The following is a 12,331-nucleotide window of genomic DNA, read 5'->3' as shown; positions in this document are numbered from 1 at the left end:
TAGGAGCACTAAAGAGTGTAAGTGTTCGGCCAGTCAGAATGCCCCGAGGAGCACTAAAGAGTGTAAGTGTTCGGCCAGTCAGAATGCCCCGAGGAACACTAAAGAGTGTAAGTGTTCAGCCAGTCAGAATGCCCCGAGGAACACTAAAGAGTGTGAGTGTTCAGCCAGTCAGAATGCCCCGAGGAGCACTAAAGAGTGTGAGTGTTCAGCCAGTCAGAATGCCCCTAGGAACACTAAACAGTGTAAGTGTTCAGCCAGTCAGAATGCTGGTAGGAACACTAAAGAGTGTGAGTGTTCAGCCAATCAGAATGCTCCTAGGAACACTAAAGAGTGTGAGTGTTCAGCCAGTCAGAATGCCCCAAGGAACACTAAAGAGTGTAAGAGTCTATGCATAGGAACACTAGAATCATGTACTGGTAGTGTTCAGCCTGCCAGTTGCCTCCAGTGCACAGTACAGCACATAAGCGTCTGGTGCATTAGTGGCTGATGACTATTTGGTTCCATGCCTGACAGAAAATCTGTAACATCTTGACTCACTGGTTGAGATGCATACCTAAAGAAAGGAGCAGCTCTCTGTGTGACACGGAACAAGACCCATCACTTTCTGTGTGCCGTCTACCAGTCTGGAGACAGTAAAGGCCTGAAGTTAGGAAAATGCATTTCCACAAAAGAATCCTTAATTTAATTGCAGCATGTCTGCTATTCTCATAGGAGACATCGGCTCATTTACCAACCACAAACTTTTTAACAGATGCTGTCACCCAAGTAATGCCAGACCTCAGCTTAAATCAGTGTAATGGATCACAGTACATACTGTGCAATTTTACATTCATGACCAAAATTTAATTACAATCTGAATAATCTTTCGGAAGTTAATTGCATAGTGATAAACTGGCCTCCACTGCCTGAATTGAAAATTGGTTGGATCACAACATTAAACAATAAAATGTAACCTGCATGACATCTTGTGGTGTTTCCTCATAGTCTCCTTTCAATTGCCTGTTATCTGCCTTATGTTTTTCAATCTCAAAACTGCAGCAAACTAATCCTAATAAGAGAATGTATATACACATGTAGGAAGATGTGATGATAAATGTTTGAAAACACCACAGTCTAAAATAATGAAGTCTAAAGTGAGGAGTTACTTGCTCGAGTTTGAGGCACGCTTGTACTTGTCGAATAATTTTCAAATTACACTGCGGAGAGCATGGTGTGTGTCTAATAATTAAATGTATGGAGGGGGAAATGGAAAGATTATCATTAACTTGTTGCTGCTTGTCATAATCACTTTATTTAAAAATCAGTCTTGGCCCACCTACTTTCATTCCTTCAATGTACAAAAAAAATTATAGCCCTTCAAAAATCACAAACAACTTCATTAAGATGTTTTGTAAAAATGCCACAAGCAGAACCTAACCTTATTTATTGGAACAAGGAAACAAGAAACAACAACAGGGTTAGAGAAGAACTATGGGTAGAAAACAAATATACAAAGTGGAGATGGCAGCATAGAACCTCTGCTAGGGTTTTTCGGTGGCAGCAAAAGTATGAGACAAAGTCTGAACCCCCCAAGAGCTTGCCTGTGAAAATGGGGTCACAGCTGATGAGAGGTGACTAAATTAATTTTATCCTGGATTTACGTCCTGGAGCACGTTGAAAGTTAAAAGCACGTCCTTAAAATCAGACGTATACATAATTGGAAGATTCTTTAGTTAAGTATTCATGCAGCCAGATAGCAGGGCATTACAGTAATCTAGCCTGAAAATGGCAAACGCATTAATCAATTTAGCTGCAACCCCTAATGATAAAAGTGCCTGATTTTTAAGCAATTGTCAAAGTATAAAGACAGGTACGATTAATTCTTAGTTGTTGTTTTTTTTTTAGACCTAAAACTAATCACTTCCATTTTATCTGAGCATAAGAGCAGAAAATGAAGGCCTTTATAATGAACCGCCTGAACCCATAATGACTAATGGGAGCTGAAAGTTCCATTGAAAGAAGTGTCATACAATAGTGGCAGCAGTTCTGCACTGGAGTGGAGATGTGGGGCCCAGCCAGCTGCAGATAGAGCATCGGACACAGTAAGAATAGGAAATGGATTTTAGGCTTTAGGGAAAAGGAGCATAATGGACTGTTTTTAAAATCTGTTTTGGAACCACCAAATGCACCACCCTTTCAGTGTATCTGACAAGCACGGTTTTGGAAGTAACATTTTTGGCACCCACTATTGCACAAATTACATCTGGAGACAGGATTCTTGTTATTTACTTGTATTTTGTTGTTCATGCTACATTGTCTGGGTTTGGTTATTGACCACCTTAGACCGACTTTTAACTGTGCAAAGAATAATATTCATTTGTCTTCTCTCTTGTGGGCAAATGGCTAAAGCTCAAAATGGCCTTGTGTGAGACCATGACGTTGAGCTGTTTTTTTTTTTTCAGCTGCCAACAACAGAAAACAAGAAAAACGCTGAATTTAGTGCAGCTTGCACATCAAAACGTCCAGCATTTTCACCAACAGAGCACTTTCAACTATAATAGAGTACAATGTGCTCAGTAGTGGACTTATAAACAGTGAGAGTTTATCTAACACTGAGAACTTGGCGACACAAGGTTTATTTGAAATGCTGTTGTGCATCTTCATGTGCACCAATCTGAATGACTGTTAGTGTGATGTCATAAAGCACAATGGTGAGCGTGGCGTGTGTTTCAGGCATGCGTGGCACAGCTGTGTCTTCTGGCCGTACGCCCAGTGTTTCCTCCACCAGTGCCACCATCTTCCCCCACCCACACAAAGGTGAGTTACGCGCTCCTGTCACCATATCTTTATGATGGACAGCGCTTGAAAGCCCACATTTGGTGGATAAAATGTATTGAAAACTAGTCTGGGGGATGGGGAAGGGTACAAGCAGAGTTTACCGATGGAGCATTCTCTTTTTTAAAGACCCAACTGGACAGGGGCACTTGGCGACGGCCCTCATCATCGCCATGTCAACCATCTTCATAATGGCCATTGCCATAGTACTGATCATCATGTTCTACATTCTGAAGGCCAAGCCAAATGGCCAGGGTGAGACTGCATGCACTATGCTTTCCATTTCAAATGCTAAGCACCAAGTACACGGTCAGGTCCTCACAGAGATGGACAATATTTCAAATATGTGCATTTGAAATATTTGTTTGCATATGTATATTTCTCATGTAATACAGTTTGCTTGCCACTTGCTTTTTGTATGGTATGTATATCTGTGCCAAAAGATTCAAGACAGGTTTGCACTCACCCAAAAATTGAATAAATCTTATAGAGATACATTGTTTGGAAGGGATTTTGTATTTTGTATCAAGATAAATGTATTGCCCATTTGTAAATACATGTATATACAAATAACACAGTCAGGAAACTGAAGCATTAGACTGACCATTTCTTGAATGTCTGTGTGTGTGTAGCCTGCTGCACTGGCCAGGTGGTGAAGGCAGTAGAGGCACAGACTAACAAGCAGGAAGACAAGAAAGAAACCCAAGGTAAGAAACCACCATTACACCAGCCCCAAAGCCAATGCAAGATATGAACATGATTACCGGCAGCTATTTTATTGGTAGCCTATACACTGACTTGGAGTGAGATGAAGGACAGTGGCCCAGGGCAGAACAGTGTTCAGTGTTCAAAGAGCTCAATCACTGAGCCATGTGGGCATCTGCATTGACGTGCGCTATTTCCATTTTAATGGCAAAAAGGATTTGGTGGAAAACGTGCGGTGCAGTCCATAGGGCAGCTGATTCCCGGGCCATACAAGTGTGCACTTAGTGCACTGCCATGGCACTCTCTCAGCTGTGGTCCCTTCTCTGTTTGTTAGCCTTTCTGCTTTCTACCTGTGTGAATAAAGCACTCTCACTCTTTTTTTAATAATTTTGTTATGGAGCGCTTCGAAATCTTGCTTATACCTGTGTGCAGCACTCACCAAAACACAACCTATGAGCTTTCCAAATATTGTTGTTTGCAATGACTTGAATTAATTACTTATATGAAACCATGAATGACTTGTTAAAAGGCAGTTTAGGTGCAGAGTAATTATTTGTGAATCTCAGATGTTTTCATTAGCCTTAATGGAAGCATTTTATTATCCTTAGTCCAGGTATTTAGCATTTCTATGAACTGTTGCCATAAATAAATTTGTCTTAATTTATTATCTATGTGCTGCCATTTTCCATTAGGCAAGTTGGGAATGTTTTTTTTTATTTTATAGCTGTACAGATACACCCTTAAGGAAACACAAATTCTGCTTTTGCTGAAAGAGATGGCATGAATTATGTGCTTGTTTTGTTAAAAAAGTTTGCCACTCCAGGCTTCTGCTACTCTATATGGCAAAAGATTAAAGGAACCGGTAGGTCTCTGTGCACATCTGTGTACACAGGAGCAACTGTCTGTCACTTCCTCCGTGCTTCTTTAACTGTGTGTGCCAATATTTACTGGGATCGGCTGCACCAGTATAGCTAAGAGCACTTCTATCAATAATTGCTGAATAACAAATTAATTGACTTCCAGACAGACGAAAGACAAGTTGCAGCCTTTTTTCATTCCCACCTGCTCAGGCGGCTTGTTCTGTTTTATGGTTTATTAATGGAACTACAGCAGTAACATGCTTACTGTATATTGAGCCATATTTCTGGCTACATTAATAATTATTTTCTTTATCAAACTATGAAATATTTGATGTATTGGCTTTTGTATAAATAGCAAGTAATGCTCTTGGTTTTATTTCATAACCTTCTGAAGATGACATTTAAAAAATATTTTGGTCTTCCATTGGACATAATAAGCGTGAACCTTTTCTTTTATAGATAATGCGACAATCTTCCCAGAAAAAGATGAATTTGATAAACTCAAACCGACTCCCCCAAAGACAGTAAAAAGGTAAGAAGGAAGTTTGTCTCCACATGCCAGTTTGGAGACAAACCTCTGTTCACTCAAAACTTTATACCAGTTTGATGGCAAGATTTGGGTTATGTGTCAAGAGTAAACGTGGTTAAATACAGTAAAATCAGGCCAGTATACCAAAAAAAGCTGTCGTCAATATCTTCCAGACCTGCATCACTCCCCTGTTTTTCTAACTTTGAGGCACAAACAAGTTATAAATGTGGGGCAGGACAATTATATTCTGTTTCAACTTTAATTGAGCACTCAAAGAGATTATTTGTTATCTGATTTTCTACTTGGGACCTGTTAGTAACTACTTGAGACACAGTAGGACAGGTTCCAGCAGATGAGTTGCCCTTGTGCCTGGCCATGACATTGGGTGGGCAGAAGGAGTCTGAGGAGCATTTAGCATGCGCCCGTCGAATGGGCATGACACTGTTCACTTGAACGTTTCCACGGTAAACGTGATGTGGAGGAGAGCTCTTTAGCAGATGTGCCCCGGAGGGCCTGTGTTTTTGGAGGCGTTTCACTCGCACAAACAGGGTGGCGGTGTCTGGCAACAATGCTCAGCCCGAGCCAAAACACCAGGGGGGGAAGCACTGCTGCTTCAAAGGATTAAATGCTTTCACCCGTAAACCACCCACGCACCTGTGTAAAACGGCATGTGAATTCACTCTCCGTGACCTATGCCACACAGACTGTTGCGGCTATGTTTCTTTGTTTGTATGTACAGCTGTTCTTAAAATATATACACATGAACACTCACATAAACAAGATGAAAACCAGCAAAATGAAAACGCATCCTATAAAGGGACTATCCTCCTCTATACATGCTGTTTCTCATTTTCAATTGAACTCAACTCTGATAGAGTACATTTTATTCTGAGAGAATACATACGATCCCTATTAGACTTAAATAAACTTGGTTGATACTGAATGTTTTACCATGTAGCAAAATGCACACACACAATTGCACGCGCAAAGTCCAGACACAGGTTTGCATGAGCAAATCTCCACTTGGAATGCATCTGGGCTCTGTGTGACAAGTAGTGAGTTCATTCTTTGCGTTGGTTGCCAAGCCACTGCAGGTATGCTGGGAAACAATTGCAATCTGTGAGTCAACATGGTGGGCGGTCTCAGTGGAAACGCTGGGATGGAGAGTGCTGTGTGCAGTCTTAAACAAGCCAATCACAGCCTCTCTAAGTGCAGCTGAAAAGGACAAATCAAAGCATTCCATGATGTGTCTCCCATTTGTTAAATTATACAGAGGTCAATTATTAAAGTGACAGTGACGATATGACTACCCTCAGAATAATTGGTGTCACTTCTAGTTAATTTGTCAAAACAAAACTTTTCATCAGTGTCTGCAAAAGACCATTAAGTCATATCATATCATATATTTAGGATATACCTCCCCTTCTTATTTAGGTTTATCAGGGTCTTTTCAGTTGGGAAATATGGTATAATGCTGACAAATTATGTTTTTTTTCTACATTTCCACTAAATTTTCAGAATCCTTCGATGCAATAGAGGAAAGGAGCAATTATGCCTGGTGACATTAATGTTATGTGTACGGCTTTGTACAGTCACTTGGTTGTGGGCTTTTATGTGACTCATTAAAAATGTCAATGATAAATTATTAATAAGGTGAGGAGCAACATATAACATAATGACTATAGAGATAAACCGAAATAGGGATAGACACTGACCCCGCAGCGCCCCCTCTGTTCGCAGTGAGAACGACGCCTCTTCGGAGAACGAGCAGCTTCTGAGCCGTAGCATCGACAGTGATGAGGAGGCAGCTCTGGACAAACAGGGCACTGCTGACCTGTGTCTACTGTCCTTGGTACACCTGACCAGGGACAAGACCTGCTCGTCCATCAGCAACAACAACAACAACAGCAGCAAGTCCACTGGGGTAAGTCAGAGAGTGGGTCATGTGATTAGCCTGGAGAAGATAAAAGAATGTACTCTACTGTACCAAAGCTCCCAGGGATATATTAAACAAATTTTGACCTACTGTTTGACCTACAGTACAGTACTTCCATTTTCATTTGTGAGCATGGAAGTAACTTGAAATTTTGTATGTTCAAAATTAATGTTAAATCTCTTTTTACCAAGTCTTGCTTTGTCATGTTAGTTTTATATCAGCTTTTGTGTTCAGTGTGTGCCATTCATTTTGTTTTGTCAGCAAAGTGCTTTGAGCACCATGTCTGAAAAACACTTGCGTAACTAATGGCCCTTAAAAATGGGCCATTTTATTGCAATGATTTTCCATATTGTTGAATTTTGGCAGGAAACGTGTTCTTTTATTGCAATGAATGATTATCTATATTGTTGAATTTTGGCAGGAAACGTATTCTTTTGTTGCAATGATTATCTATATTGTTGAATTTTGGCAGGAAACGTGTTCTTTTGTTGCAATGATTATCCATATCGCTGAATTTTGGCAGGAAACATGTTCTTTAGGAAGGGTAATGTTTGTACTCACAGACATGCCTTGTTTTCATCCTGAAGGTCTTCTCTTCGTTGTTGCAGATTCAGAGTCGAAGGAAGAAGATTCTGGATCTTTACACGAAAGCATGCAGTGTGGCTGAGGGTGAGGGATTTTCCATACTGTGATGTGCTTCTGAAACCAAACCACAAACACACACACACACACACACACACACACACACTTATGTACACACACACACACACACACACGTACACATTTCCATACACATGTATACACAGACACATAGACAAACACACGCACACAAACACACTCGTGCACACATACACACACACACAGACACACACACACACACACACACACACGTACACATTTCCATACACATGTATACACAGACACATAGACAAACACACGCACACAAACACACTCGTGCACACATACACACACACACACACACACACACACACGCGCACACACACGCACACACACAATGTACCAGACAGATTCATTCCACCTCTCTCCTGGGTGAGACACATGCGAACAATCTGACATTGTTCTGCAGACTGAGCCAGTGTGCCAGTGTGGTTGCCACACTCACTGTTGTTATGTTTCCCTCACTATCTCTGTGGGCGGAATAAAGGACAGCCTGTTCCTCACAAATACTGAACACATCCGTCACATGGCTTTCCAGAATACATTAACTACAAATGAGAGAAGAAGATCACTGGAAAGAGCTCTTTCTGAGGAATACTTCACATGTACACTCCCCCAGTCCAAAATGAACGCCATATGGAGTGACTTGGTTGGGAGAAGTTAGCGCTGACTTTGAAAAACAAATCTTAAGACCAGTTTGCAATATGGTAAAAAATGCTTTTGTTAATGACACAATTGTGTTCAGTTTCTGCCGTCGTAAAGTCTGCACTTTATGAGATTATTCAGTCAGTCAGTCAGTCACACCATCCAGGGACAAATTATGGGGAGTGCGTCCAAAACAAAGACTCCAATTACTTATTACTTGTGAAAAACTAACAATGAGGAAAACGTTAGTGCCATTTTTTTTATGGAGCCACACTATAAAAACAGTCAGTTCAAATGCACTTGGTTACACCCTGTTCATCCAAATCATCAGCTTTCATTAGGTTCAAATGGATTGGATCTTCTGAAAGCAAAACATTTTCAAACTGTGACAAAGAAAATCTGACAAGTTCTCTGCATTTAAAAAAATGTGGTATCCATGGGGAAGTTACCTTTTCCATTTTCGACTCATGCCCCCTTACTCCTTGTTCTGCTGACTGAAATCAACCTGAAAAAGTGCAAAAAAGTTTGAATACGACTACCAGCCATGTGCAGTACCACAGTCCCTGCTTCGTCAGTACGGTCTCATGGGCTGTGCTTCACCACCCCTGACCCCCTCTGTTACCCTGTGACCCCCCCCAGGCCTGAGCCCCACGGAGCTGCCCTTCGACTGCCTGGAGAAGACCAGCCGCATGCTGAGCTCCACCTACAGCGCGGACAAGGCGGTGGTGAAGACGTGGCGGCACCTGGCCGAGGGCTTCGGCCTGAAGCGGGACGAGATCGGCGGCATGACGGACGGCATGCAGCTGTTCGACCGCATCAGCGCGGCCGGCTACAGCATCCCCGACCTGCTCACCAAGCTGGTGCAGATCGAGCGCCTGGACGCCGTCGAGTCGCTGTGCGCCGACATCCTGGGCGGGGCCGAGGGAGCCCCGCCCGTCGGCGCCGCCCTCGCGTCCCGCTGCGCCAGCGTCTGAGCCCCGCCTCTCCAACCGCCCGGCCCCCGCCCTCCGTGGGCTTCCCGACCAATGAGGGATTCCACCGCCTGGGATTCCTGACTGTGTGACAGCGACCAGTTCAGGGTTAGTGGCACACGGCCATACCCCCCCGAGGGGCATTCTGGTCACTGTCCTGCAGAGCGTTGTGCTTCATTACCGTGCGCTAACATCCACCAGCACTGGTAGTGGCAAGGACGTATTATGGCCATTGGGAATTGTCCCAGACTTCACTCCCCTCGCACAGGGTCTATCTCTGTTGTGCATGCAATGGTTGGGATATTCTTCAGGTCTTTTAAAAAATTTTGGAGGGGGGAGTGTACCTATTTGTGATGGTGACTCCATTTTTGTGGAGTTTGCTACTGTGGTTGCTGGAGCAAAGTCAGTCAAGTTGGTTGAGTCTCTAAAAAGCTGGACCTTGTTATAACCACGCAGCAAAAATCCAGTTAAGAGACACAAGGTAGCTTAGAGCTAACCAGGGCTGGGTCAAATACATTTGCAGTCAGTCCAGTAAATGAATTGAAATTAAATTCCTGATCTGGAAAAGGCATGTGATGTTCTGTGAGTATTTCATGGATTGGTGGAATTGAAATGGAAATGAATTCCAGCTCGACTGCTACCCCTGTTATTTTTTTTGACTCAAAGTGTGACCTCCAAGTTCACATTTGGTAACAAAATACTAGGGCCTAACAAACAAAATGGATAAACAAGCAAGTTCAAGGATTCAAATGCATTATTGATTAATGGGAAATTCTCTATAAGTGATCTTCAAAGCCATGATTCCAAAGAGAATTCCTGCTGCCATTTGCCATTTTCATATGCAGCTGTGTGCATTTGGATAAAGTTTGCTTGCTAAAAGATTCAGAAAGTGCATTTATTTTCAGTAACACAGAGTCTCTCGTGGCTCCTGTGCTGTTTGCACAGAGATTTACTGGCTCAGGCAGTAATGAACTCTGTGAGCTTGTATCTCAGTGATGTCTCAGAAACAGCCTTTGGGATTGCATGAAGCCAGCAGTATTAAACCGACGATATTCCTCCACGTCTGAAGGTACAGTATCTGGGTCTTGTGAACCTTCAGCCAATCAGATCAACCCATGGAGGATTTGAAAAAGGATGATGTCATAGAATTTAGGCTCCTCCCTGATGTGGCCCATGCGCTTGACTTCAGTACTCTTGGAGATTCTTACATGGAGAAATGTAGTGATTCATAATTGTGGCTTTGCAAAAATAGACAAGACTTCTTGATGCCAAATGGAAAATTCCATAAAACCAGCTGGTGGGGACTGACAGTATCGCTGCTGAATAAATACAACTTCCATCTGATGTCATCCTATCTCATGCCATGCAAAAACACAGAGCTGTCCATTTAGTATGTCGCTATAAGCTACAAAGGTCAAGTATATCTTAGTGCAGCAGAGGGAAGAATTTCAATGGATTTTCACTGTTTACATCTTTTCTGCTTCTCCAGTGTTGTAAAAGCAATGTCTCACAGGATTTTCAAAGGTGTTATGCTAAGACCAAGATTATCATAACCGTTACAGTAGCTTGTACAGCCCTCTACACAAGATGTGTTTCTGTGTGCCTGAGTCATTCAAACTGATACGCTGATTGCACATTTTCTGTGACCAGTCAGGTCCACCTGAAATGAGAAATGCATATATAAATTACAGTTGTGGACTTTGTAGAACACTACACCTTTGTTTTGCTATAGGGTTTTTACAAAGTCAACAGTTTGGGGCAGAATGTAAATAACTGGCCTAAATGTGTACTGATTTAAATGGTAACAGTATAACATTCATTGAGGTGTGCAGCGTCTATCCTGGTAGCTTCACCTGTTTATCCAACAAAACTGTCTGTATCTGCCTTTTGATAGAAACCTGCAAGATAGCATAAACTAGTTTGGTGCTCAAACAGATACAGATATGCAGACACTGCACACCCCTAATGTCTGTGAACCTTGGCTGATTAATCCACCGCTCACTGGGACCGGTAGAGTTTTCTCAAATCAAATCATACCTCTTTTTCGAAAGAAAAATACATTTTCTGTACCGTACATTTAAAAAAAAAAAACTGATTCTCTGTATGTCTTGTATTCTTATACTCAGGAAAGCAGCTTTATGTTAAATTTGGGGGCAGCACAATGGACACATTTCAAATCTGTTGGATGAACTCCATTTCCACAGGTCATTCCTTTATCTGTATGGTGAAATGCTCTGTGTACATTTAATTCCGAATAGGAACAAATGTACTCGTTCAGTGCAGTTAACTAAATCAGATTTGATTTAAAGCTGAACATTTTGATGTGATGTAATCACAGTGACAGTAAGGCAGACTTGCAATGGGAGCAGGACTCCATCAGTGTAAATGAATAGACCTGCTTATACCGGTATTGCATGTTTAGCGTATATTTGTGACACCTACAACTTTTCTTTGTCATTTGTCAAACAGGACAGTGTTTTTATGGACGATTATGTTGTTAATAACAGGGAAGAGTAAATGTCATAAAGGGTAATGCCAATTTACCTCATCAGCAATCTGTACTATATACTGGAATATAAAAGAAAGACAAAACAATTCAACCTACTATGGAAAGAAAATGCAAATGTATATATAACTTATTTCTGTACATACACATCAATAAAGAGCTATCAATTACCGGTGAGATGTAAATTCAGGCTGAATGGTGATTTTGTGATTGACAGCATGTAAATGTATAGATCAATCCTGCTAAGCTCCAACAGTTGGCGAGAGAATGGAATTTTGTCTGCAGATGCTCAGTTATATGCTCAAGTGTGATCATGCATTTGAAATCTCTAAAATGGCTTACTTGCCTCTTTGTATGGTTTACACATCAGCAACATCTGCAAAGCGACCTATGCCTCCACCATTTTGATTGTAGTCAACAGGAATATTCATTAGGAATCTGTATTATTTTGTGCCGAAATACACGTAGGCGCGGAAGCATCCCAACTCTTCTCCCCCCCCCCCCCCCCCCCCCCCCCCCCCCCCCCCCCCCCCCCCCCCCCCCCACAACCCCTGATCAGTCAGGCAATTACAACAACAAGCCGGAATGTATAATAGCCAGCGGCAGCCCCTGGGGTGGACCCCAGGCTTGGCGCGGGCGTTTCTTGATTCAGAGAGAGGGGGAGACTCGCGGATCTGAGAGCAGAGG

At 42.2% G+C, this 12,331-nt stretch overlaps 1 protein-coding gene across 2 annotated transcripts in view; it reads left to right on the top strand.

Moving 5' to 3' along the window:
* Positions 1–11,816, top strand: part of LOC118222542 (tumor necrosis factor receptor superfamily member EDAR-like) — a 34,493-nt gene extending 22,677 nt beyond the window's left edge. The window contains exons 6-12 of one of the 2 annotated variants that reach the window (XM_035408208.1): positions 2,713–2,796; positions 2,944–3,069; positions 3,447–3,521; positions 4,839–4,911; positions 6,649–6,832; positions 7,453–7,513; positions 8,807–11,816. In XM_035408208.1, coding sequence (XP_035264099.1) covers positions 2,713–2,796; positions 2,944–3,069; positions 3,447–3,521; positions 4,839–4,911; positions 6,649–6,832; positions 7,453–7,513; positions 8,807–9,141 — 938 coding nt within the window. In that variant the 3' untranslated portion in view covers positions 9,142–11,816. Of the gene's footprint in view, positions 1–2,712; positions 2,797–2,943; positions 3,070–3,446; positions 3,522–4,838; positions 4,912–6,648; positions 6,833–7,431; positions 7,514–8,806 lie in introns of both variants that reach the window. The other variant, XM_035408206.1, reaches the window with a different exon arrangement.
* Positions 11,817–12,331: the final 515 nt, after the last annotated feature.

The sequence above is a fragment of the Anguilla anguilla genome, chromosome 3 (assembly GCF_013347855.1).
Source record: "Anguilla anguilla isolate fAngAng1 chromosome 3, fAngAng1.pri, whole genome shotgun sequence".
Classification (NCBI taxonomy): Eukaryota; Metazoa; Chordata; class Actinopteri; order Anguilliformes; family Anguillidae; genus Anguilla; species Anguilla anguilla.
This window is presented reverse-complemented; position numbering and strand designations above follow the sequence as displayed.